This window comes from Notechis scutatus, chromosome 2 (genome assembly GCF_049901735.1).
Source record: "Notechis scutatus isolate UNSWTSFEM ecotype Mainland chromosome 2, rNotScu1.2, whole genome shotgun sequence".
NCBI classification, from domain to species: domain Eukaryota; kingdom Metazoa; phylum Chordata; class Lepidosauria; order Squamata; family Elapidae; genus Notechis; species Notechis scutatus.
Genome location: NC_142010.1, coordinates 25,145,804 through 25,172,025, shown reverse-complemented (window position 1 = coordinate 25,172,025; position 26,222 = coordinate 25,145,804). Strand labels below are relative to the sequence as shown.

General features: G+C 40.5%; 1 protein-coding gene across 1 annotated transcript; it reads left to right on the top strand.

Moving 5' to 3' along the window:
* The first annotated feature begins 791 nt into the window (after window positions 1-791).
* Window positions 792-13,269, top strand: LOC113428404 (uncharacterized). The gene is made up of 4 exons (XM_026690948.2): window positions 792-2,320; window positions 3,020-3,146; window positions 5,231-5,368; window positions 7,083-13,269. Exons 1-4 carry the CDS (start codon window positions 1,904-1,906, stop codon window positions 8,627-8,629), a joined length of 2,229 nt encoding a protein of 742 aa, XP_026546733.2. The 5' UTR covers window positions 792-1,903; the 3' UTR covers window positions 8,630-13,269.
* The last annotated feature ends 12,953 nt before the right edge of the window (window positions 13,270-26,222 follow it).

Below are 26,222 nucleotides of genomic sequence, written 5' to 3'. Positions count from 1 at the left end.
AGATTTAGTCCTGGGATAATAATGCAATGGTCACCATGTAGGTTATACCCACACTGTTAACTGGCAAAACAGAATAAAAGCAAGCAAATCCAAAGAACAATTAACATTATATTCATTAAAGGGCACACCAGAAACCATACTGTGAATAATTAGTACAAACAAGTTCCCAAGAAAGTGGCCTTTGGTTATTCCAGCTTCAGCCTGTTCTGTAAATCATGGCATAACAATAGAGATGGAGAGCAGCTGCCAAGTGATCTCTTCATTCCACACCTCGAAGCAAACAATTTGGTTAACGGAGATTTCCTCTCTGAAATACAGGGTGCTCTAAGCCAGAGATGTCTGCAGGATTTGATGCTCATGCATCTGAATGAGCAAAGCAGCATCGCGCTTTTAGGTGCACATACGACTCCCAATAAAAAGGACAGAAGGAGACGGGGGCGAAGCTTGGATGGGATCATCACTGTTCACCTGCCTTCGTTTGACACGCACACACCACTGATGCTTCCCTGCCAGTGTTTCTCAGCAAAACTCTCAAATGCGGGGGCTTCAATTCACGGAATTGTTAAAGTTGCCACGGTTGGGAAACGCTGCTCTGGGCCAAGCCAATAAAACCCCTCTGTTCGCTGAAGAATGGCGGGAGGCAGTTTAACTGTAACTCAGCAGAGGCAAAGCTAGGAAACGTTTCTTTCCTCTGCCCACGAGAGGGCTGTCGGGTTTTTCTTTGCTAGACCAGAAATACCTGCTAGCTTTCCTCTTTGCTGCGGACAGAGTGCAAAGAGCCCTTCTTTTGTTTTCCGGGTTATCGGGAAGTGGCTTATGATCGTTCCGCTACATGGCCGATTGGCCATCCTATTTCAATGCAGGAAGGCGTAGCAGAGAAAAATATCTCTTTCTCGGCTTAATCGTAAAGTAATTTTCTTTATTTTCCTTCTCCAGCAGCCGGATATTCGGCTAAAAAAATATTCTTGACACAGGGCTGAACCTGGGCAGGTAGAAAGCAGGTGGATCCCCATCCGCATCTTTGTGGATTTGGCCATCCTGCAGGTGCATCTTTGTGTAGTCGTTCACAGCAGCAATCTCTCTTTTGAGCCCCGGCTTTGCTGACCGTTTTTTTTTTTTCCAACCTGGAAAGAGAACTGGACGAAGATTTATTTCTGAGTATGGGGAGGGGGGGGAATTCTGCGATGCAAAATCGCTCTCTTCTCTATGCAGAGAAAATCCTAAAAGCAGATGAACTCCAAGCAGCATGAGATGGCAACCAACTTGGTCCTCTTGTTTACAGGGAAGCCATCTTAGTAGAATTAGAAGCAGGTCAGGGTGATGTTTATGTGTGGAGAGGGGCAGAAGAGTGTTTCTCTCCGACCACCCCATTTATCGCTTAAGAAATATGGCTGTTGGTTTGAGCTCCGAGCTTGGCAATTTGGTTGCAAACGTTTTGTCGAGGAGACATCATCAATACATTTTGGAATTGTCGAAACAATGCCTCTTCAAATGGTGACGAAATGTTTGCAACCAAATTGCCAAGCTTGGAGCTAAAACCGCCTAATTACCAACCAGAGCTACTAATATTCAAACACATTTCAACTTTTGAAGTATTTTACATGCCTTGTGTCTTGCTTTTGCTGTTCAAACCATCTTAGTGGAATTAAAAGCAGATTGTGGTTATATTTATCTGTGGAGAGGGGCAGAAGAGCCAAAGCAGTAGATGTGTGCCTGTAATTATCTCTACTCACCCCATTCTGCCAATTATTAAGTATTTTACATGCCTTGTGTCTTGCTTTTGCTGTTCTTGGGTGTAATTTTTCGTTCCCTTTGCTATTTTTGTTTTCGGTGTGGTTCACTGCTTAATAAGTGAGATGTATTTTGCTTTTCTCCTAAAACTAATTGTAAGATTTCCTTTGAGATGGACCCGTATACATTTCGCCTTTCCCAAGTCCCAGCAGAAGAATCAGTTGGTTTTGCCCCAGTGGATCAGCTCAGTGCCTTCTCTGGGAGAAGATGCATTTGGTCAGCCTCCATGAAAGCTTCAGTAGAAGTGACTACTCTGTTCATGGACATTGAGGAGTACAACAGGCGGAGGTTTCGTTCCGACACTCTTCCTTTGGGAGAGCGTCCCTGGCAGACTCTGTTCCAGCTGGGAGAGGCTGCTGAGAGATGGCTAAGACCACAGGACCGCACCAAAGGACAGATTGTGGACGTGGTCATCTTGGAGCAGTTCCTGCATGTGCTTCCTTTGGAAATGCAGGCTTGGGTGAGATCCAGGAAGCCAAGTACTAGCCAGGAGGCAGCTCAGCTGGCTGAAGCTTACCTGGAGCAACAGGTATCCTTGCTAATAAGAAAGGAAACCCCTAATTCATAGCCTAATGTTAGGAATGTTGTTGTTCCTCTGACCACAAGCACTGGCCAAGTAAGAAGGGGTCTCCAGTAGGCTGGATTCTGAATCCACCTGAATTTGTCCTGCAATAGGTTACAAATGGAGTGGGCAATAAAAAGAGGGAAAGCTAAAAACTTCATCTCCCTTGAGATAGTTCCCAACTTTCTAGGAAAGCCTGTTGTTACCTGGAGAGCTAGAGGTTTAACATAAAGATATTATCCCAGTACCTGGGTGACACAAGTTGTAATGACAAATCCTGGGTTAGAATCCCAGCAATATTATTAAGCCATTTTATGACTTAACTCAATTTCCTGGTTCACCTCATAAGGCAGTGGCTGGATTTCTATAGCTTGCTGAATTACAATCCCAACCAAAAGTCCAAACAGTGAATTGTGTTTCAGTTATAAGAGTACAGTTAAACCTCTAATCTCCCTCCTCTTGCCTTAATATGAGTTGGGCAGGCCCTTCTTCAACATTGTGTTTGTCATTCAAGCTTAATATAAACTTTATATAAACTTGAATAAGGAATTACAAATTCAAGATACAAAGCAAGCATAATTGCTGAATATTTTTGCTAAATGACATAGCAGCCATCAGAATAATAGATCAAATGCATTGCTTTGTTCAATTGCCTTCCTCTTCTAGTGCCCTGTGGCTTTCCAGGATGTGGCTGTATACTTCACCCCAGAGGAGTGGGACCTTCTGGATAACGAACAAAGAATCTTGTATTACACGGTCATGCAAGAGAATTCTGAGAACATGACCTCCTTAGGTACCTATGTACCCTATGACTATCATTAAGTGTTGTACCTTATGATTCTTGACTCTTGACAAATGTATCTTTTCTTTTATGTATACAGAGAGTATTTGCACCAAGACAAATTCCTTGTGTGTCCAACTACACTTGGCCAATAAAGAATTCTATTCTATTCTATTCTAAGGTTCCCATTCCTGTAAGACCATACAAACCTTTCTGAAGGTGTCAGCCCCAACCAAAGAATCAGCTCCTCTTTGCCTATGTGGAACAGGCAAATTGCATGTTTGTGTAAAGTTATCTTCCTTACTTTTAAGGTTTTTAGGCAAGCTCTTCATATCCCCAAGGGCTGTTCCTGCCTCATGCTACCTAGTCTAAATGAAACTCATCATACTTTTGAAAATTAGGACTTGCCATTGACTATCCAGCATTGGCCAAGGAGGCAAGCAGTTGGAATCTATAATGCCTGTGGAACATTGTTTTTATATATGATATCTGCACTGAGATTATTATATGCGCAAAGAGTGAAAGATTTGACTTACCCACTATGGAGGAATGCATGGTAAAGATGATGACAGCTTTGGTCAGAGAAAACCTATTGTCTAAGTTTAAAACTGATTGGAAACTCCTTTACTGACTTTTTGCATAAAACAGGAAAATGGAAATAATTTTAATCATATAAATGATTATATAATAATTATATATTTGATTATTATAAAAAATAGTTGATACTAAAATTGTAAGTAATGCTCTAATGAGAGAATAAGAGGTTAAATTACATTTTTACAACTGCGGTAAAAGAAAATGATAAAATCACTTCTTTATATTTCATTTTTTCTGTACTTCTGGCTGTCTTTTCTTACCTCTTCTTTCTCTTTTATTCTAAATCTTAGTTTTTGTTAGTTCTTATCTTCGTTAAAACTATATATATAAAAAACTAGAACACCCAGGACTACCTCAGCCAACAATGGCTGGAAATTACCATACTGAAAAGGAGAGAATGTAAGGAACACAAGTAGTTAAATAGCCTGAAAAAGAAAATGTCAGTTAGATATCTATCCCAGAAGCTAAATCTTATTTGGGCATCTCATTTCATCAACAACCCTGTATGGTAGGTTGAACTCAGAGAGAAGGACGGATGCTAAGTCACTGGGAGTTTCCATGGCATAGGTAGATTTTAATTTGGTTCTCCCCAAGTCTAATGCACTATAGTCTAATGCACTTTTACTATACTACACCAGCAGATAATTCTAAGCTATTCAGTTCTTGATGTTGTCTGAGCTTCGGTTGTTTTCCTACAAATATCCCTGAAACAACCAACAGCCTTGGTATCATTGTTGCATACTGCAGGAAGCAGCACCAGAGAAACAATTAAGAAAGAAAAAATATTCTGATCGAAGCACAATCAAGAAAGCAACTGAACCCCAACCAAGCGTCTATGAACAACCAGCATACTCCACACACTCATGCATTGATGATGATATCTTGCCTGGTAAATAAAATGTCTGCAGAAAAACAACCAAGTTAAGAGGTCCAAGGAATAAATAGTTCAACTTTGAGCTCCACATCTTCTTTACTATAAGTAGTTCTTGCTTAGTGACAATAATTGGGACCAGCAAGTCTGTCACTAAGCAGCATAGTCACTAAGCATAACACATGACCATGATCAATTTAGGAGTTCAGTTCTCCTTCGGTCATTAAGCAAATAACCATAAGTTGTAAAGCAACATCATGTGGCCACAACCTGCCAGTTTTTCCATTGACTCCTCTTGTTGGAACCTGGTTGTGAAGTGCACAAATAGTGATCACATGACTGTGGGATACTGCAATGATTATAAACACTGTCCACTTGTGAAGTTCCTGAACGGTTATTTATGACATTGCAACAGTCATAAATGTGAGGATTGATCATTAAGTTATTTTTTCAGTGGCATTGTCACTTTGAATAGTTGCTGAACTGGGCACTAAGTGAGGTTTACCTATGTTGAAATTCTAAGCTAACTAACTAACCAGCCTGACCCAGGACATTTTATTGTGTTAAATGGCTATAAAAGAATCAATAATTCTCTTCTCTTTTATTGTGTTTCTTTCTCTTACTCTAGAGCTCTTAATTTCCAAACCAGATCCATGTCTCCAGCTTGACTGGGAAGAAATATCACAGATGACTGATCTCCAGACATTGAAAGGAAAAGACACTATTGATCAAGGGGTTGTAAATTTTGAGGACCTAACTGTGGTTGGTAAGAAGATTATTTTTTTTTTTGACAAAAGAATCCTTTTGTTACATTTTATTGGATTATATAATTTATTTATTTTTATTCAAACATTTAAATCTGTTTACTGCCCAGATCCAGGGGAGTTGGAAGATACATCTAATTGATCATAATATCTCAAATACATAGGTTTTAGCTCATGTGCAGGATGACATATTCCTTTTCTTCCATTAACATAGCTGTAACTGCTGCCCTGCTGATTTTATTACCTCCCACTTTCAAGCAGCTGAGTTGGCTCTACTAAATCAGAGACTATTTCTGAGGGTGCATGCTAACATCTCAGCCATCCTAACCTTCAGCAGAATCAGGGAGACCTTAATAGCCATTCCAATTCATCAGCCCCCTGGAAAATCCTTTTTTAATTAGCCCACTGGGGCTTCAGTAATTTTAAGTCCCAGTAAGTCTAAACTCCACCCAATAAGGTTGTCTTTTCTAGGTGGCCACCACATGCTTTTAGACTTACAGAAGAAATATATTTTCCTGCAATGTTTCCATGATTTCGTCTGCTTCACTTCTTTCCTTAATGTAGAATTCCTGCAGATAGCCCAACAATTTCCCAGTGTTCTTCAATATGTTTCCCGCCCCCCCGCTTCTAATATGTCTCTTTTGCTTTTCTATGGTTTTGCCTCTAATTTACTGAGCTGAGGAGCAAGCAATAATGCCACTAGGATGATCTAGGACAATCTTAGCTCTTCCAGGTATTTCTGAATTGTTGCATCCCTCAGCATGGACTAGGAAGTTGACTGAGAGAGCATTCCTCGCTTTTGCCTAGACTCCTCAGATCACCCTTCAGAATCCATGTGTTTCTGGTTACCACCCTTAGGAACTATTCCAATAATAATTGGAATGTGTTAAATGGAGTTGGAAAGTTGAAACCACATCCTTAAAAAGTATTGAAATTTTAAGCCGTCGTAAAAAAATAATAATTAAGGGGGAAATACTGTATAATTATAAAAATTCCTGAAAGGGTGTCAGGCAGAAGGAATGTATCTCTATTAGACAGTTGTTGAGACTCTTGCTCCAATAGTTTGCTTATCAGATCTTTGTCCATCTTCACTGATTAAAGCCACCTGGAAAGTAACATGTGATTGGGTCCATGCAGTGCTTTGACCTGTTTGAGGGAGGAGATGGTACATGCCATTCTGAAGAGGCCACATTTCGACTCAAGTGATGTAGATCATTTTCATCCAATCTCCAACCTCCCCTTTTTAGGGAAAGTTGTTGGTTGCACCAGAAGAGGTACTGATCATACTACTAGAGGCTAATCAGGCCTCAATGGGGGAGAAACAATTTTAAGCTCAACCTTAGCAAGACTGAGTGGCTGTGGGGTTCTTTGACCATCTATATTTCTACCCTTGTCGTGACCTGCTCTTCCACCAACAACTTTCCTATTGAACCTGAGACCAGAGGTGATATTCAGCAGGTTCTGACCACTTCTGGAGAACCGGTAGTGCAAATTTTGAGTAGTTCGGAGAACCTGCAAATACCACCTCTGGCTGGAGATTTTACAGTATCCTTCCCCTGCCACGCTCACCAAGCGACACCTACAGAACCGATAGTAAAAAAAATTGAATCCCACCACTGCCTGAGACCGTTTTTTTTCCCCTTGCTTTCCTGGCTACTACCTTGTTGCTTCTTTTGCCTCTGTCTTCATTACAGAATATCTTTGTTGCTCTTGCAGAAAATGTGGATACAAGAAAGAATCCTCATCAAGAGAAGCCTGGAGCAGAGCAATTTCATGAACCGTTGCGGTGGAATGTTTCCTTTGATCCCAAACATTCTGAAAAAATGGGGATCAAATCCAGAAGGCGGCAGGAGTTATCACTGGAATTATCACAAGCTTCTAAGGCTAACAAGAAAATACCTAGAAGTAGCTCCCGGTTAGCTACTATTGCAACAAGAAAAAAATATGGATGCTATGAGTGTGGGAAAAGGTTTGATCAGCCGTCACAAGTTATTAAACACCAGAGGATCCACACAGGAGAGAAGCCATATCCGTGCCCTGAATGTGGGAAGCGTTTTAACAAACAGTCCAATCTTAATGTCCATTTACGTCTGCATCGTGGAGAGAAACCTTATAGCTGCCCTGATTGTGGCAAAAGATTCAATGCCAAATATCATTTACGTGGACACTACAGGATACACACAGGGGAGAAGCCTTATGTATGTGAAGACTGTGGGAAGAGATTCCCTGTTAAATCTTCTCTAAATAAGCACCAACGAATCCATTCAGCAGATCCCAAGCTGTCCATACCATCTGAGATCAAATCAGAAGGCAATACCCAGGCAGTATTACCAGAAGTGATACAGGTGTGCACAGTTCCTGATACAGAAAAAATAGTGAAAATTATCAGCACCAATTCCCCAATAGGGATAACAGTGTCAAACAGGAATTACGTCTGTTTTGAATGTGGAAAATGTTTTGAGCGGCCTTTACACCTTACTAAACACCTGAGGATTCACAAAGGAGAAAGGACATACCCATGTATTGAATGCGGGAAACGTTTTAATAAGCAATCTAATCTTACTGTCCATTTACGTCTCCACACTGGAGAGAAACCTTATGGCTGTCCTGAATGTGGCAAAAGATTTTGTACTAAATCTCATTTACTTGGACACTATAGGATGCACACAGGGGAGAAGCCGTATGAATGTGAAGTCTGTGCGAAGAGATTCCCTGTTAAAGCTTCTCTAAATAAGCACCGCCGAATCCATACAGTAGACCCCAAGCTGTCCAAACCAACTGAGACCAAATCAAAAGGCAATACTCAGGCAATATTACCAGAGGTGACATATGCAATTCCTGATCCAGAAAACTTCATCGAAATTATAAGTAAGAAACCCCCGATAGGAATTACAGTATCAGACAGGAATTTTGTCTGTCGTGAGTGTGGGAAAAGTTTTGATCAGTCTTCACACCTTACTACACACCAGAGGATCCACACAGGAGAAAAGCCATATCCATGCAATGAATGTGGGAAACGTTTTAATAAGCAGTCTAATCTTAATGTCCATTTACGTCTCCATACTGGAGAAAAACCTTATGGCTGTCCTGATTGTGGCCAAAAATTCAACATGAAGTCCCATCTACAAGGACATTACAGGATCCACACAGGTGAGAAGCCATTTGAGTGTGAAGACTGTGGGAAAAGCTTCCGGGTGAAATCATGTCTAACTAGGCATCAGCAAATCCATACAGGAGAAAAGCCATATAAATATCTCTCCTGAGAAAAAAAATAATCAGCTAATTAAACACCAACTGTTTCACTCTGGGAACAAAAATTGCCTGTGCTTTGAATGTCAGAATACTTTTTGCAACAGATCAGATTTTATTAAGCATGAAAGAATTCACAGAGGAAAAAATCTATCTATGTTGCTGCAAACACTGGAAATGCACTGAGAAATATTTCCATGCAATTTTTATATGATTATTTTCCAGAAATTCTCGAATAACTCTTGCAAATGCTTTTATGGGGCCAGAGGGGAGCAGTGTGCGTTTGGAACTTAAATTTTCTGTCCATCTTCTATAAGAACTGCAGGCCTCTGTTGTTTAAAATGCCTTTTTTCGGATTGGCCTGAAGAAGGTTAGTAAACAGTAGACATCCCATGCGAAAGCATTGATGCCATGCTGGCTGGCTTTGATTTTCCTAGGAACAAGTGGCACTATCTTCCAGATAGGTGGTTCTGCACTCCAGGATAACCTGAAACTAAGTAATAATTATTGCTGTTCTCTAAGAAAGCCTCATTTGGGACTATGAGAAACCTTTAGATTAATTTTGTATCTGTTTCCCACTCATGCATGGCTATTTTATTGAAGCTTGTCTTGAAATGACATGAGGCACTTCAGAAAAAAAATATCCTAAATCCAATAGCAGTAAGGCAGAAGAAGCATTTAAGACTTGCCTTTTGTTCTCAGGGGGTTTCAAAATCAGAGGTATGAAATTTGCACAGGTTGGACAAAATCAAAAACTGACAGATAGAAATGTAGCTTCCACTTCAAGATGCTACTTCAGGAACATCACTCGAAAAAGGAAGTCCCCCCTCCTCCTGAATTTTGATTTCTGTTCCAGTCTTTTTATTCAGCCAGATGACTATATAACAGCCAGGTTCACCCAACATGCTTAACTGAGTCATGAGAGGTAGTGTGTTGTGTGAATAGAAAAACTGTTATGATTGGCGCCCACCTAAGAAAGTTTATTTTTAAATCAAGCAGCTCTAGTTTTCTGGAAATCAAGTAGCACGTGTGTGAATGTACAGAACACACAACCTTCCATAACCTAGTGCTAGAGTCAACTTACAAGGCATGGACATTCTAGGCCAGTGTTTCTCAACCTTGGCGATTCTTAAGATCTGTGGACTTCAACTCCCAGAATTCCCCAGGTAGCACAGCTGACTGGAGAATTCTGGGAATTGAAGTCCACAAAACTTAAAGTCACGAAGGTGAGAAACACTGTTCTAGGCATTCCATCTTTGTGGTTCTTTTGGCTTTTACCAACAGAGTCACATAGAAACACTGAAAAACAGACAGAACATAGTAGATATGTTCAGGCCCCTAATATTGTCCATGGTGGATTGATGGTGATTATGCCAGTGCAAGAGCTCCCCTCCAGCAAAACAGAAGCCCAGGAATCCTGGCCTTTTTGACAACAGTTGGGAAGACTGTTGATTTAGATAGAGTGGCCAGACAGCTGGTGTACCCCAGCAATGAATGGAATGGAGGAAAGTGACTGGGTGAAGGACACCAATTAGCAGGATTGTCTGAAAATGGTCACCAGGGTTCCATCAAGCCTCGCACTGTTGAGGCTTGCTTACTTTTGTAGAAGTCCAACAGAGAATATTCTAAATTATTTCCATTTTCTTGTTATACAGCAGGGATGTCAAACTCAATTTAATTGAGAGCCCCCTCAGGACTGTGGTTGGCCTTGGAGGGCCAGATGGGCATGGCTAACTGGGTGGGTGTGGCCAGCTTGATGCCACTCACTGGGCATGGCTGAATGGGTGGGTGTGGCTACTTGATGCCACTCCCAAACTGCTGGTATATTTCCTCTTTGCATTGGGTAGACTGGGCCGAAGCCACGCTGGTCCGATGTTTCTCCTTCACATTGGGTAAACCGGGCCAAAGCCATGCTGACCCAATGTTTCTCATTGGGTATCCCCAAAGGTTTGCCCTGCCTGACATCAATAGTAAACTATTTTAACATATTTTAAGAATAAAGAATAAAATATTATGGTTGCTTCAGCAGTTCTCTGTATGCAGCCTTTCCTGAATGTGCTACTTACCGGTAGGTTCTTTGGCTGGCTTCAGACCACTGGAAAACATCTTAGTAAATATGTGAGTTCAGGGATTCTAGTCCAGTGATTTGTCTCAAGAAAGCCTGTACCTTGAAGTGGGCATGGTAAAAAGAGAGATTAAGATACAGATAGCTATAAACAAGGCTAAAGTTTGCTCTCTTGTGCAGCTAGTCCCTACAATCTTGGTCTGAAACATCCTGTTTTTACCTTCAGAAAGCCTTTAAAAACCTGGAATTTTTTTCTAGGCTTGAGGGCCTGGATATTGGCAGCTTGCATTCTTGCCCTGGGCTGATGTGGGTTTTTTCTTTGCCTAACATCCTGTGTTGTTGTTGTTTCTATTATTTTTATCTGTATGTTTCTGATGGCTTGTTGGTTAGTCACCCAGAGCTACTTGATAAGATAAATCTATATAATAAACTAATAAACAAGCTAGCTCTTGGAGATGATTTTCAATTGACTCTAAACATCGACTAACTCATAACTCATTTATGAAAAGTCTTTGATGCACTTTGCATCAGATTTTAGACATGGAGCAACAGTCCTGTCTTTTAGGATGCCTAATCTACCATTGCTGGGAATCATAGGTACAAAATAGTACTATGGAATGGAAGGAAATAAATAATAAGTTACTCTTTTATGAAAGTATTAAGTGTATTTTTAAGCTATGATGTCCTTGTTGTTCCAAAGTATGTCCATTTAAATAGTACATGATGACTAGCTGCAGACTTGTTGGAAAACAGGAACATCTCCCTTAGGCAAGGCCACAAGTAAATAAGATAGGAACATCCACCCAAGGCAAAGCTACTTGCAAACAAAATAAGATATCTGTGGTCTTTGAAGAAAATGGTCAAGTTGACCCTTTACCTTATAGTATGAATTAGAAATAATAAGGGAGTGGGGAGGACTTCTTAGGTGTGGCATGCATTGTGTAGAGAGTATAAAATGTATTGCTTGACTAGTGGATTTTACTCTCCTTGTATTCAATCCACTTGGGAAGGGACTTGGAGTCTGCCTTTGCAAATAAATGCCTTTTAAAAAATAAATAAATAAACCTTTGAATTGTGAATCAGACTTGTCTCAGTATTGTGAGGATAAAATAATTCATGCCATGCATCTCACAGAATGGAATGTGGGAAAGACCTTGGGAGACAAAGAGAGCCTGCCTAGAGAATGGGCAGATAAAAGGGGTCTTAGACTACAGCTGGATAGTGAGTAGAGCAAGAGACTCAAAAGGGACCCTCCCTAGTTTCTCAAGCTATAAAGGAAATGGTGGGAGGACTGTGCTTTCATATTTTTAAGCTTCTATTAATGTAGCTTTTCTGCTTGTGTGCTTCCTGTGTGGTCTGCCTGTTAAGGCTGACATCATGCTCGAAGCATTTTCCAGCTGTAAGCTATGCTCTCTCTTATCTGACTATTCCCTAGGCTGCATTTCTTTGCCCCCTCTTCCAAGGTCTTTCCTGTATACCATTGCATACCAGCAGCATGTCGCATGAAATTATAAATCCCAAAGCAGAGAAGGCCTTGTACATTAATACAGCAGTCCCAAAAATTTCTGCCTCCACGGACCGGCAGCAGCAGTGGTGGCAGGGGAGGGGAGGGTTTTACATGCACAGCCTAATTCTCATGCATGTGCAAATAAAGCTTTGTGTACTTGCCCACCACTTGTGCAGCTTGGTCCCCAATAGGCTGCAGCCCAGGGATTGGGGACCTGTGCATTAATGCACCTGAATGCCTCCCCTTCTGCGGTTTCAAAACCAAGGTATAAGAAGATCCTGAATATAAAATTCTTTTTGTTGCACTGGGCGTTTTGAGCTGGCTTGAGCATGGTGCCTGCTACATGAAGGCACACATTAATGTTCCCCATAATGGAACATTATCCCCCCTGGAATTGGATTGTCTTGGGGCCCTGAATGTAGAAAAGAGGCCATTTTTTTGAATCAACATTGCCTGGCTGCTATGTGTCTTATTTGTATTTTTGATATTGTGTATTTTAGGTATTTTACTTTATTTATTTTATTGTAAACCTTCTAGGTCATATAAAAGTGAGGTGGTTGGCTACATACATGGAATGAATGAATGAATGAATGAATGAATGAATGAATGAAGGCCAACAGGGCATGCTGATCAGACACACTTGCAAATTGAACTGATCGTTTATATTTCTTCAATAACATCCAAAATGCTTCTTTTTGTGTGTGTGTTTTGTACTTATGTTTATAAAATCCATCTGGAATTGATTAGGAAAAAAGATTAGCAACTTTGGTAAATTTTAAGGTGCTATTATATGAACTTTTATTTATTGCAATCTACACTAAACTGATAATTTCTTATTTTAGATGTATAGTTGATTTCTACAAAAACTATTTTATAACCTTGTACCATAGCATTTATATTTTCTCAGTTTATGTTAGTATTATTAATTAATTCATTGGAGTTGGAGCTGTAATATTACAATGTTAAGCTACAATATTAAACTTCAGTTATTGTTCAAATTGCTGTCATTTTTATATCCTCATGGTTTCATGTTGTGCTGGCCTGTGACCAAAATAAAGAGTTTTGTTATTGTTGACTAAAAATCATTCTAGTACAGCCTTCCTGATGATCTATATTGGTCTAGATCATTAAGAGTTTGGTTAAACCAGATTTAGGAAATAGATTTAGTTCATGTTAATTTAAAGGAACAAAGTTACCAATTCTGTTCATACCAAAATAATAGCCAATAGCCATTAATGGCATTTCTTGGTTCAAAACTTCCTAAATTAGATTTTCCCATGTGGATGTCTCCAGATGTATACACAATTCCCATCTCTTTCTTTCTGGGAAGAAATGGTTGTGCAACAAAGAGGGCAAATACGTGTGATGGTTGCTAGTCCTCAGCATTTATCATTTCCCATAGAACTAAATGGGTCTCATATATGTGTGTGTGTGTGTGTGTGTGTGTACATATATACATACATACATACATACATACATACATACATACATACATACATACCCTGTTTCTCATATAATAAGGCCGGGTCTTATTTTTTTTTGAGCCCCGAAAAAATGGCTAGGCTGTCTTTTCGGGGGTGACTTAATTCCCCCCCCCTTGCATCTTCGGGCAAGGCCTTAATTTGGGGGGAGGGGCTTAATTTCATTTCATGCCTATAAAGCATGCTGGGACTTCCTATTGGGGGAGGCCGCATTGTTGGAGAAACAGGGTACATACATACATACATACATACATACATACATACATACATACATACATACATACATACATACATGTGTTTTCTTAAGTTTTCGCGGGTACTTACATGTATGGTATTCAGCTTTGTTCGGGTATTTTCCACGTCATTATAGTTGTGCTTTTAAAGTTGTAGCAACGTTTCAGCAGAATCTCATCTGCCATCATCAGGCTTCTATATTGTGTTCGTCGGTGAGTCAGACTTTCACAGCCATTTCAGTTTTAAATTTGGGGCTAGCCTACTGCTGGGTACTTATTCTTCTGTAGCAGCAGATGCTGTTTCCAAATCAGGACTCAAGACCACGAAAGGTTGGAGAATACAGGTTTATTTGTGCACAAGGTTCAGAGCATTAGCATGGCAAATTCTGAACCCCTGGCTCTTCCTGAGGCGTCACTTTTATACATTTTATGGCCTCAGTTTAGCCCGAGGCGTTTCCTTTATTAAACTATATCATAACATATGTACCAAAAAGGAGAAGTTCATTCAATTAGTCATTTTATCTTACACCATCTATTATTTTCCATACCCACCCTTGTTTACTGGAACATGGTTAGTTCCTTGGTTCAGTAACTTCGTGGTTTTGCACAATATTGTATTAAGCAAAGCTTGGGGGTCAGGGGACTTCTGCTAAAAATACAAATATTTTATTTGTATTTTTCCATACCGCTTCACTATTGGTCTGTCCAATCTATGTGGTCGGGCATGATGCACAGGAGACTTCATATATGCCTTGGTTTTCCAGGTCAGTTTTATCTTTGGGGTTTCTAAGGATGGCTGCCGGTAATTTTGCTTTTGTGGAAGCCGTTGGCTGTCAGTACTTTAGTCAGGGTGCATAGTTCAGTCTTTATGTGTGCTGTTTCTTTTATCGGGACTTGAGTGAATAGTGAAACCACGTCGAAACTTACAAGCAGATCTTCTTGTTCCACGTGTAGATCTTTGATCATTTCCAAGAAGTGGTATGAGTTTTGTACATGTGAAGCTGCTGTTTCAGCATGGGGCTGTAGCTGTTTTGCTAAGTGTTTAGCTAGGTTTTGTAGTGGTGCTCCTCTGGAGCTGACTATGGGTCTGAGAGGTATGCCTTCTTTGTGTATTTTTGGGAGGACGTATAGTTTGGGGCATCTGGAAGATTTTTTTCTTGGGATGATCGTCTGTTGAATCTCTTTGCTCATGTGGCAGGTTATAATTTTCTTCTTGGTTATTTTTTCCAGATATGTGGTTGGATCCGTGTTTATGGGTTTGTATGTGGAGTCTTGGAGTAGGTCTGCCAATTTTATTTCGTAGTCTTTTCTATCCATTACTACTGTTCCTAACACACCTAAACAGCACACACCCCAAAACCAAGTTCACCATGGAAATGGAAACAAACAAACAACTACCATTCCTAGATGTACTAATCTACAAAAAAACAGATGGCACACTAGGACACACCATATACCAGAAGAAAACACACACCAACCACTACCTCAACGCCCAATCCCACCACCACCCAGCACAGATAAACTCCGTGGCCAAAACACTAATCGCCAGAACCAAACGCCTGGCAGACAAGACACACATAAAGACTGAACTATGCACCCTGACTAAAGTACTGACAGCCAATGGCTTCCACAAAAGCAAAATTACCGGCTTGATCCACAAAAACACACTGAGACATAATGGAGACCTAGAAGATGAACAGACCTATGGAACAGCTGTCCTGCCCTACATAAGAGGTACTACAGACAAAATCAGTAAGATACTACACAGGCATCACATCAAGACTGCCTTCAAAACAGACAGAAAAATAGCAGCCATCCTTAGAAACCCCAAAGATAAAACTGACCTGGAAAACCAAGGCATATATGAAGTCCCCTGTGCATCATGCCCGGCCACATACATTGGACAGACCAATAGTGAAGCAGTATGGAAAAATACAAATAAAATATTTGTATTTTTAGCAGAAGTCCCCTGACCCCCAAGCTTTGCTTAATACAATATTGTGCAAAACCATGAAGTTACTGAACCAAGGAACTAGCCATGTTCCAGTAAACAAGGGTGGGTATGGAAAATAACAGATGGTGTAAGATAAAATGACTAATTGAATGAACTTCTCCTTTTTGGTACATATGTTATGATATAGTTTAATAAAGGAAACGCCCCGGGCTAAACTGAGGCCATGAAATGTATAAAAGTGACGCCTCAGGAAGAGCCAGGGGTTCAGAATTTGCCATGCTAATGCTCTGAACCTTGTGCACAAATAAACCTGTATTCTCCAACCTTTCGTGGTCTTGAGTCCTGATTTGGAAACAGCATCTGCTGCTACAGAAGAATAAGTACCCGCCTGGATGAACACAAAAATGCAGTAAAAAAGCTGGAACACACTTCCTCACTAGTCCAACACATGAAAGCCACAGGTCATAGCATCAACTTCAATGGCACCAAAACCCTAGCCACTATAGAAAACCCCAGCCACAGAATTATCAGATTAGCCATAGAGATTGAAAAAAGACCTGAAAGCATGAATAGAAGAGATGATCCCACCAGACTGTCAATTATTTGGAAGCCTGCAGTCACAAACAAAAAAATCTCTACACCACAAGCCAGGCAAACACCTGGGCACAAACAGATCCTCCCTGATACCTCCAGCTCAAACACACCCCAACCAGGCACCCAGATGAAACCTAGCTTCCTAACAAATGATAGCCATCCATTTACTTGGAGCCAAGCTGCACTAAAAGCCTCCAATACAGGAACACAATGTTGCCAGCCAAACAAGACAAAAAAAGCCACAAAACAGACAGAAGATATTAGAAACACCAATCAAGCAGAACACAGCAAACTCCAAGACCAATAAACACAGACCAAGACTCCCAACCAATCAGGATGAAGAAAAAACCATTCTGGCACAGCAGTAGGCTAGCCCCAAATTTAAAACAGAAATGACTGTGAAAGCCTGACTCACCGATGAACACAATACAGAAGCCTGATGATGGCAGATGAGATTCTGCCGAAATGTTGCTACAACTTTAAAAGCACAACTATAATGACGTGGGAAAATACCCAAACAAAGCTGAATACCATACATATATATGTATATGTATATATATATCTTGTTCATGACAGGCAAAGAAATAAGAGTTAGGAACATCTATATGTATTTGTTTACTACTACTTAACTACTATATTAATTCATGTTATATTTTAATAAGCATCAATTAGAAGTAGGGCTACTAGGTAAACCCTCTAATTTCTTTTTTTCCAAAATTCTCTTAAGCCATGTGTTCTATCCTTTCCTATTGGTCAATGGACATGTGTGATGTCACAGCCCTCTTTATTCTCCTGTGGGGGAGAGGGAGAGTTCATAATACTTATTATGAAGTGTTGGGCTTTTTGGGTACTACTGTTAACTCTCAAGGTAAAGCATTGTTCTAGCTGACCAATCAAAGGGCAAAGAGCTGGTACCTCATTTGAATACAAGTCAGTATATCACAGAAAAGGGAGAGACATTACTGAGGCACTTATCACTACAAACTTCAGGTGAGCATCAGCACAGAAGATTGAAACAATGGCTATTGTCCAAGCCCAGAAAAAGTTACAGCCTCAGAAGAAACTGAGACAGAAACAGAAAAGGAAACAAGGAAGAAATCAGCAACGAAGGAACTTGGCAATCAGTCAAATCAGGAAATGTGAGAGTTTTGAGGATAAGTTTTTGCCACCTCTTTTCCTTTCCCAGAGAAAGATGCCTCCGTCAATGAAAGGGAATAAAAAGGCAGTCTTTGCACAACGATATCTCCTGGCAACCCAAGACGGGGAGCAACAGTGCTATCTTAGCAATTACATGTCCTCCCAAGCCACCCTGGGCATCAGTGAGGTGTATCCAGCAATTGTGTGGCAATGCAAGCCCCCTGTGGTGAAATGGCCAGTGACCGTGAGACATCAGCAACAAAGTGCCCTCACCACTCACTTGTGCCAAGATGACCCACAACGATATGTCTTCAGCAGCGTCGTACCTTCACCAGTTATCTGTGACAAGATGGGGACCAAAGTCTGCACTCTCACCACTAAAGATCTTCAGTACGAAGTGAATGAAATGATATCCAGGCAGTTGATACCATGCTTGTTTGCCAGTGACCCTAGCATCTCTCCTTATTAGCAAGAGTCATCACGTCCTTCCTCCCTGGCTGGCCCAAACTAGTCTCTGAAGGGGAGAAGGCAGAGTAAAAATGGCCAGCCTGAGAAAAATCCCATCTTCCACCCAATGGAAGACCATCTAATGTACCTCCCAAACCCAATCATCTTAAGACAACAACCTTGCCACCTACAATAGTCAAGGAACATAGCAGATCTTCTCACAGAATGGCCTTGAGGAGGAAAATCAGCCAAGCAGAGGACCCGGTTTTCATTAGAAAAAGATCTTACTACTCAGGATGTTGTACTTCCAAACATTCATATTGTGAGTGAAGAATTTCCCTTCAGAAACAGCAAAAGCAACTAGTTATTGACATACAAATAAAATGGGATTTAGAATGAGTGACACCTGTAACAGTGTGATGTATCTTGACCATGTTTATTGCAAAATTTGGGGGTTGCATACATTGTTTATGGTTCTAGCACCTTTCCCCAACTTCACATCTTCTCAAGCCTTCTAGATGATTGACACATGTGAGTTTTGTCCCTTAAATTTACTAACATACTGTACATGTACAGCATACAATACTATGCTCTAAATTTCTACTATGAATTAATTTCATGCTAGTGGTCATTTCTTCCTATTACAATTAATAAAAGTGAGAAAGGGTGATATTCTTGTCTTTTTGATACTAGCAGGCCAACAAGCCAAGGGGGGAAATCTATTATTCCAAGACGACAGACACACATACTGAAGAGAAAAAAAGAAGTGTGTTTTACTGCATATAAAAATGTTGTGCTCTTTATTTAGCAAGATCTGGATTATAATAAATTCTGCAATGGCAATTCACTTTTGGTACCAATATTTAAATAGCTAACTTCCAATTACCTCAGAATTAGCCATAATTTCCCCTCCCAATGACAGGATTTTGACTCAATTTCCCTATGAATTTTTAATCATCAGTTATGCAACAATTTCCTGGTAAACAAGTTCTCTCTTTGCATTCTGGCAAATAATTTATCCCAAATGATGTAATCATTTCCAAGTGAACTTTTAAACCCAATGACATGCCCGCTAGCTGATTTTTGCATGAAAATACCTTGTGGAAAATTATTTCAAATGCATTCCATACTTCAATCTACATTAGCATGACATACAAGATATAGATTGTAGTTTAGAGGCACCACCACAGAAAAAGTAACACGAGTATAAAAATTACAATTAAGAAGATACATAACAATGATAATGGTCCTGAGCCCAAAAGTCAATGAGAAACTTCTGGAACCCAGAATGCCATGGAAAATTCAGATGTATAGAAGAGAAGAACCTTAGACTTAGACTAACTTTGTCACTTTGAATGTACACTAATCAGCATACATTAAAATGAAATTTCATTGCATACAGCTCTCAAAGGGTCTCTACGTCTAATATACACTACATAAACATGACAAAATAAATACAAAGTTATGCATATACCCACATATATGACATAGAGAAACAACACAGTCTAGTTCGGATATACAAATGTACATGGTGAGAGAAGCAAATCTTGTGAGTTTACCAGACCAATGGCATAGGGAACAAAGCTGTTACAGAATCTGGAAGTCCTGCTAGAAATACTGTACTTCGAAACCTCCTCCCAGAGGGGAGCAACAGAAACACACCATGGTGCGTGGGGTTTCTAACAATGCTTCGAGCTCTAAGCACATAGCACTTATAAGCAGTAACCTGAATAATGGGAAATGAGCTTCCTATAACCTTCTCAGCTGTCCTTACCACTCTCTGTAGGGACATTCTTTTTTTTTTTGAAAATTTTATTGATTTTTAAAAACAAACATAAAAAAACAAAACATAGAACATAAAAACATAAAACATATTTTTTGAAAGCAGCCTGATCCCAGGTTACATCTCTTCGTGCAGACACAAATTCAAGTTCATGCTCATTTTTATATTCCATTCCATATCTTATTATCATTCTACATTTTCTATATAATTTCTCCCCTCTCAACTTTCTTAATTTTATTTTATTTATATCATAATTCAAATCATCATGCTTATATTCTTTGTCTGTCCTGTTTCAGCTGTCTATTATCTTTTCTCATTAAGCAAAATTTCTCCTGTGATCACTAATTGGAGTATGACGCCTTTATATCTTTCCCCTAAAATTATAACACTTAATGTAATACATAATTTCCGTTCGGATTCTGCTTGGTACATTCTAAAACTACACAATGTATTTTAAAAAAAGAAAAAAATGTAAATATATAACATAATTAAAACAACAATCCATACCAATTCAATTCTATCATTAATATTAATATTCATTTAAATCTTGAACATTTTACACATTACTTTTCAAATAAGTATCATACTTCTATGGGAACACTTATAAACTTTCCATAATTGCTTCCTTCCCACTTCACTTATATTTTATAAAACATTGAGTAGTTAAATGTTCCCATTCCTTCCTAATTCAATTCTCTCATTTATTTCATTTCATTTATTTTGTTCACAAAAGTTTCACTAAATTACACAGACTATTTTATTCCACTTTTTAATCATATGTTGTTTCCAATTTTCTAATATTATTTCTATTACAAATATAACAATACAATCTTATGTACCTTTACAGAATCCCTTTTTCAATTAAATTTTCACCCATTATCTCTAAATAAATCCTGTTTCTTTACATCTTGCTCCAGACCTTTGTAACTTCTCTTCCCTTTCTTCTTCTTCTCTCTCCCCTTTTTACCCCCCTGTCTCTCCACCTCCATTTCCCTTTTCTGTATTCCCCTTTTCTGTTGTTTTCTAACATTATATCACCTTTTCACATTATTTCCCCCCTTTTTGGCTGTTTTTTTAGGTCTTCAATTCTCCATTCTCTTTCCCCCCTTTCCCTTTTCTTCCCCAGATAGAATTACTTGTTCATTAAAAATGGCTTCTTCTTTATCCCAATCTTCTTGTTGCGCATTCCTTTCTTGCTGTTTCTAAGAATTGAAAAGTAGAGCCAAAAGATCCCTTCCCTTCTTGTTCCTCTTCTTTATATTTTTTAAAATTCGATTTTCAGTTCATCCAGTTCATCCAGTCCATCCAGAAGTGATGCCATTGTAGAATGTTTTTTTTTAAGGAACCAGCTAATTATTTTTAGTCATTCAAATATGATTTCCAAAAATCCCAAAGTCACCAAACAATCCAAATACACACAAGCTGTTTCTTTTAACACTTTCTTCTTTTTTCACTTTCTCTTCTTGGGGTTACTATTTACTTGCAAAAATCCAGTTAAAATGTATCCTTTAGAAATCTTGTTAAGATTTAACTTTAAGTTCTTTTAAATTCCAAGCAGTCTCCTCCTTCCAAGTCCTGCTCTTATTCTTTTCCTCTCCCTTCCCACTTATAACAAAAAAAAAGGCTTTTTTAATATTCAGAAATCTTTATTGCCCCTTTGGCATTTAATTAAATTTCCAGCTTAATTACCTGTTAGTGCCAAAGTGGATTTTTCCAATTTCTTTATTCAGATCTTCTCATTATCAGCATGAGGAAGGAGAGTGGGAAAAAAAAACTTTCCCTTTTCACTTTCATTCGCTGCTTCCGACTCTTCTTTGGGAGCGATGTATCTTTTGCAAAATTTAAATTCCAGGGTACTTTAGTTGTTGCTTTTTGTCCTGGTCAGCCAAAAACTTTCACTTCTTAACTTCCTCCTGCACTTTCTTTTCTGGCTGAGTGCTTCTTTGAGGTAGCCATTTCTGACCGCCGCTCTTACCGCCTTCGGAAAAGGGAGTTTAGCCAGCTGAGGAGGAGAGGTGTGGCTCCCCTCAACTCTGCCAGGTCTCCCCTGTCTTCACCACCTGTACAGGGTGGCTTAGCCCTGAAGCCGGCTGGCTCGGGGCACTCCGGCGGCGAGCGCAGGCAGAAACCGGGCACGATCGCAGATTCCTGCCTGACGCCGAAGCGCTCTCTGTAGGGACATTCTATCGGAGGCACTGCTGCCACCAAATCAAACAGGGATACAGTTTGCTAAAATGCTCTCAATCATGCCTCTGTAAAAAGTGGCCAAGATAGTGTTGAAAGGGAACTTCACAAAGACAGTGGTGTCACTCAAGCAGGAAAAGCCCAAAGGGAACATCAGGCCAGCCATAAAACAAACTTACATAGGAAAAGGAATCAAATAAAAGGTATTAAAGAAGCCCTTTAGACAAAAGCCCAAATAATTAAGAAAACTAGAGAAATAAGAAAAGAAAACCCTTACAAACACAAGACATGCCAAATCAGCAAAACAAACAGACAAAAGACACAAAAAATATATAAATTACAAAGGAGACAGACAGGAGATTGCCACAAAACAAATATAAGAAACCATTGTAAAGCTTAAAGAGATTAGGAAGAAACCGATAATACGATCAAACCACCCCACAAAGTTCGCCTTCCGCACCCCGCAGAGTTTGTCCTCCGACGGGAATAAAGACAAACCCTGACAAGATTTGAAACATTAAAATACAAATACAAGCACTCACACACAAAAGGAGAAAAGGGTATAAAAAATCAGGGACTTACCATACGAAGGTAGCTAGCCCAGGAACACAGACTTCTTGCTATCTCTCACCTTCCTGAAAAATAAAAAGATCCAGCTTTCAAGCAGTTGTCCATATCCTTGCGCCGGAGCTCTCCCAGTGGGAAAATCGAATCCTCGGAAGAAAGGCATTTTGACACCTTTCAACAATTGGCGACCACGAAGGTTTTCCAGCCAACCCTGCCACTGGACCAGGCCCATGGATCCAAACCCAGCCGGCGTGGACCTTCTTTGTCCAGGGACAACATCCACGGACCCAGCCCGGAAGGCATAAGGGTAGTAAAGGGAGTCCTTGGGCTTTTCCGCTCAACAGCTGCTTGAAAGCAGGTGAGTACCGCTTCAAATTTATAATCTTGCTAGGGAGGGGAGTGGAAGCGTGAATGTACCAGGTGTGTGATTGTGGGTTTTCTCTGCGGAAACAGCGGGACCTCACCTCCTCCGTGATTGCCAGCCGCACCCCAGCCAGCTGCTAGCTCAAAAATGAGCCATGACCGGCTGGATTTGGGAACGCAAGTGGTGACCACGGAGTGTGAGTCCTTTTGAAGGATGTAAGAAAAACCGAGCGGGCTGCAAAAGGAAAGTGGTGTTAGGAAATAAATAAAAAGCAGAGGAGAAATAGTCCCGGTGCATCCCGCAAGCAAAGCCCAGTGCATTTAGAAGGGGCCCGTACCGGCTGCTGGCAAACAGAATTGGAAATAGTTTGTCTAAAAAGCAGAGTAGGTCCTTCCAGATTCCCACCTTTAAGGGAGATCTGAAAACTGACGGCTGAGTGTGGGAAGGGGCCCATACCAGTGCTGCTAGGGGGCAGACAGTCCTCCGAGATCCCCGTTTTTTAGGGGGGGTCTTGAAACTGACGGCTGAGTTTCCCTAAAAGAAAGGGGCCCGTACTCCATGTGTAGGGAAACCGGAGTCCTTTCCAGACCTTTTTTGTCTGAAAACTGACGGCTGTAGCCCGGCTAAACCAAAGTAATCCCCACATCAGGTAGGGAATATGGAAAGCTGTAGCTCGAGGGCAATGGAAGAGACCCCCTTGGATAAATTACTTGAGGCTTGGGACGAAAGGCAAGTGCCTGTCCTGACTGGAATGAATAAAAAAGAAGCGAAAAGAATTTGCAAAAAGTGGGCTTTATTGCGAGATGACACGGGTAGACAAATTTGGCCTGATATCGGTACTTTAGATTATAAAACCCTGAAAGCACTTAGAATACGCATTAAACCCAGCCAAATACCCTATTGGTACTGCTGGGCTGAAATGGCTAGGACCAAAGACCTGACCGAGGGAAAAGATCAGGAAAAGCCTGAAACCCATTCCCTGGAAGGAAAGACTGAGGCACGGATTATGGCTCCCCTTTTAAGCAAACCAGTGCCAGGCAGAAATAGGGGACAACTATAATACGTTTTTACCCACACTCCCTTTTCTGCCTCTGACTTGGTCATCTGGAAAAAGGATACCCCAGCTTTCAGGGCTGATCCTCAAACAGTAATTCAAACCCTGAAATCTATCATAGACAGCCATAATCCATCCTGGGGTGATATGACCCAGCTGCTACAAGTCTTTCTAACGAAAGATGAACTATTAAAACTATTTGAAAAAACAGACCAAATAGCTAAACTACCAACTATCCCTGGACAGGCAGCCCCAGCCTGCATCGCATGGCCAGTACATCGCCCTGACTGGGACTATAATGATACCAATCACTGGGATGAATACACAAGAGCAAAAGATAACTTACTATCTAGGGGCGTGCATAAGCGCACCAACGTGCCCTACCGTCCCTGTCCTATTGTTTCTCTATTCTTTTATTTTTCTTATATGTACCCATCTCATGTATTCACAACTATGTATACACTTATACTTATTATCTTGTAAACAATTGACAAATCAAATAAATAAATAAAATAAATAAATAAATAAATAAATACTAGAAGCTTTAGAAGAAATAGGTAAAAAGCCTTTAAACTGGTCTGAATTTCAAAAAACAACACAAAGAGAAAAGGAAAACCCTGATGCCTTTTGGGTCCGCCTGTCAGAAGCAGGTATTGCATATGCCCACCTAGACCTTAGCTGCCTGAAGGACCAAAGGATTTTAGCTTCAGCCTTCGTGGATCAGTCCACCGTGGATATCAAAGAACATTTCCACCGCTTCATCTCTAACTGGCCAACCTTAGAAATAGCAGAGTTGCGCAAGATTGCTAACTTTGTCTATGATCAAAGAGACAAGCTGAAAGAGGAGGAGAAAGATAGAAAGAGGCGGATAGAAAGACAGGAAGACCTAAAAATGTTTGCTGTAATGCAACATGATGCCAGACAAACACCAGGTAAAAACCCCTATAATTCAAGGAAATGCTGGCATTGCGATAAAGGAGGATGGTCGCAAGGCAAATGCCAGCATAGCTATAGGTGCGGACAGGAAGGTCATTTCAGCAGGCAATGTAGGCAATGTAGGCAATGTACCCTTCCCGCAACCGATATCACCCTCCACCTAGAAACATGCCAGGCAATAATCCAGTCAATTACACTGAACAACAAAGCTTTGATCATCATGCACCACCCAGCGCTCCTTTTCCTCCAATAAATCATAACAATAGACATCAATGGGAGCAAAGAAGAGAAAATGACCTACCCCTTTCCTGACTAGAACATGACAATGAAAGCACTGAATTCATGGCTATCTTTAACGGGCTGGCTATCCCCCTAAAAAATGGCCCTGAAGGGGAACCCATTGTCACCATTCTTATAGGAGGAAAGAAATACAATTGTTTAGTTGATACTGGAGCCACCTCCTCATTAATTACTGAACCACCATATAAAGCTTCAGTGGCTGAAGGGGCTCGGGATAGCATAATGGGAGTGGTGGTGGGGAAATAATCCCTGTACAATTTACCCACAACGTACCAGTAGAACTAGGACCTTTAACAGTAGACCATGCATTCACTATTTGCCCCCAGTCGCCACTATCCCTATTAGGAAGGGATCTCCTATGTAAAATGGGAGCTACCATAACATGTGGCAAACAGGGGCTGCAATTGGAAATCCCGGGAAAAGGCACGCACAAGACAATCATGCTGATAACCAGCAACACGGGGCTTCATGAAGATTTAAAAAGCCTGCCACCCTCCTTATGGGGCTGGGATGCATCAGAAGTGGGACTACTTAAAGGAGCAACACCTGTTACTATCCAAGTGAAACATGGACCACCTCCATGCGTGCCCCAATACAAAATCCCTGCAGAGGCAATTCTCCCCATAAAGAAATTAATACAAGCATACCTAAAGTAAGGAGTTCTCATTAAATGTACCTCTCCCTGCAACACCCCCATTTTTCCGGTGAAGAAATCTACAGTTGACAAAGATGGAAACCCCATCTTTAGATTTGTGCACGATTTAAGGCTCATAAATGATCACGTGATACCAAGAGCCCCCATAGTACCTAACCCATCAACTATAATCACCGAGGTGCCAGACTCAGCCACCTATTTTTCTGTCATAGATTTGTGCTCTGCCTTTTTTAGCATTCCAGTGGACCCAGCATCCCAATATCTATTTGCCTTTACCTGGCAAGACCAATAGTATACCTGGACTCGATTGCCACAAGGCTACACTGAGTCCCCCACCCTATTCTCA

Excerpts from the sequence above, each read along its gene's own strand:
- LOC113428404 (XM_026690948.2), top strand. The coding sequence starts at position 1,904 with ATGGACCCGTATACATTTCGCCTTTCCCAAGTCCCAGCAGAAGAATCA. Across the intron at positions 2,321-3,019 it reads AAGCTTACCTGGAGCAACAG|TGCCCTGTGGCTTTCCAGGA; the intron begins GTATCCTTGCTA and ends TTCCTCTTCTAG. Across the intron at positions 5,369-7,082 it reads TGAGGACCTAACTGTGGTTG|AAAATGTGGATACAAGAAAG; the intron begins GTAAGAAGATTA and ends TTGCTCTTGCAG.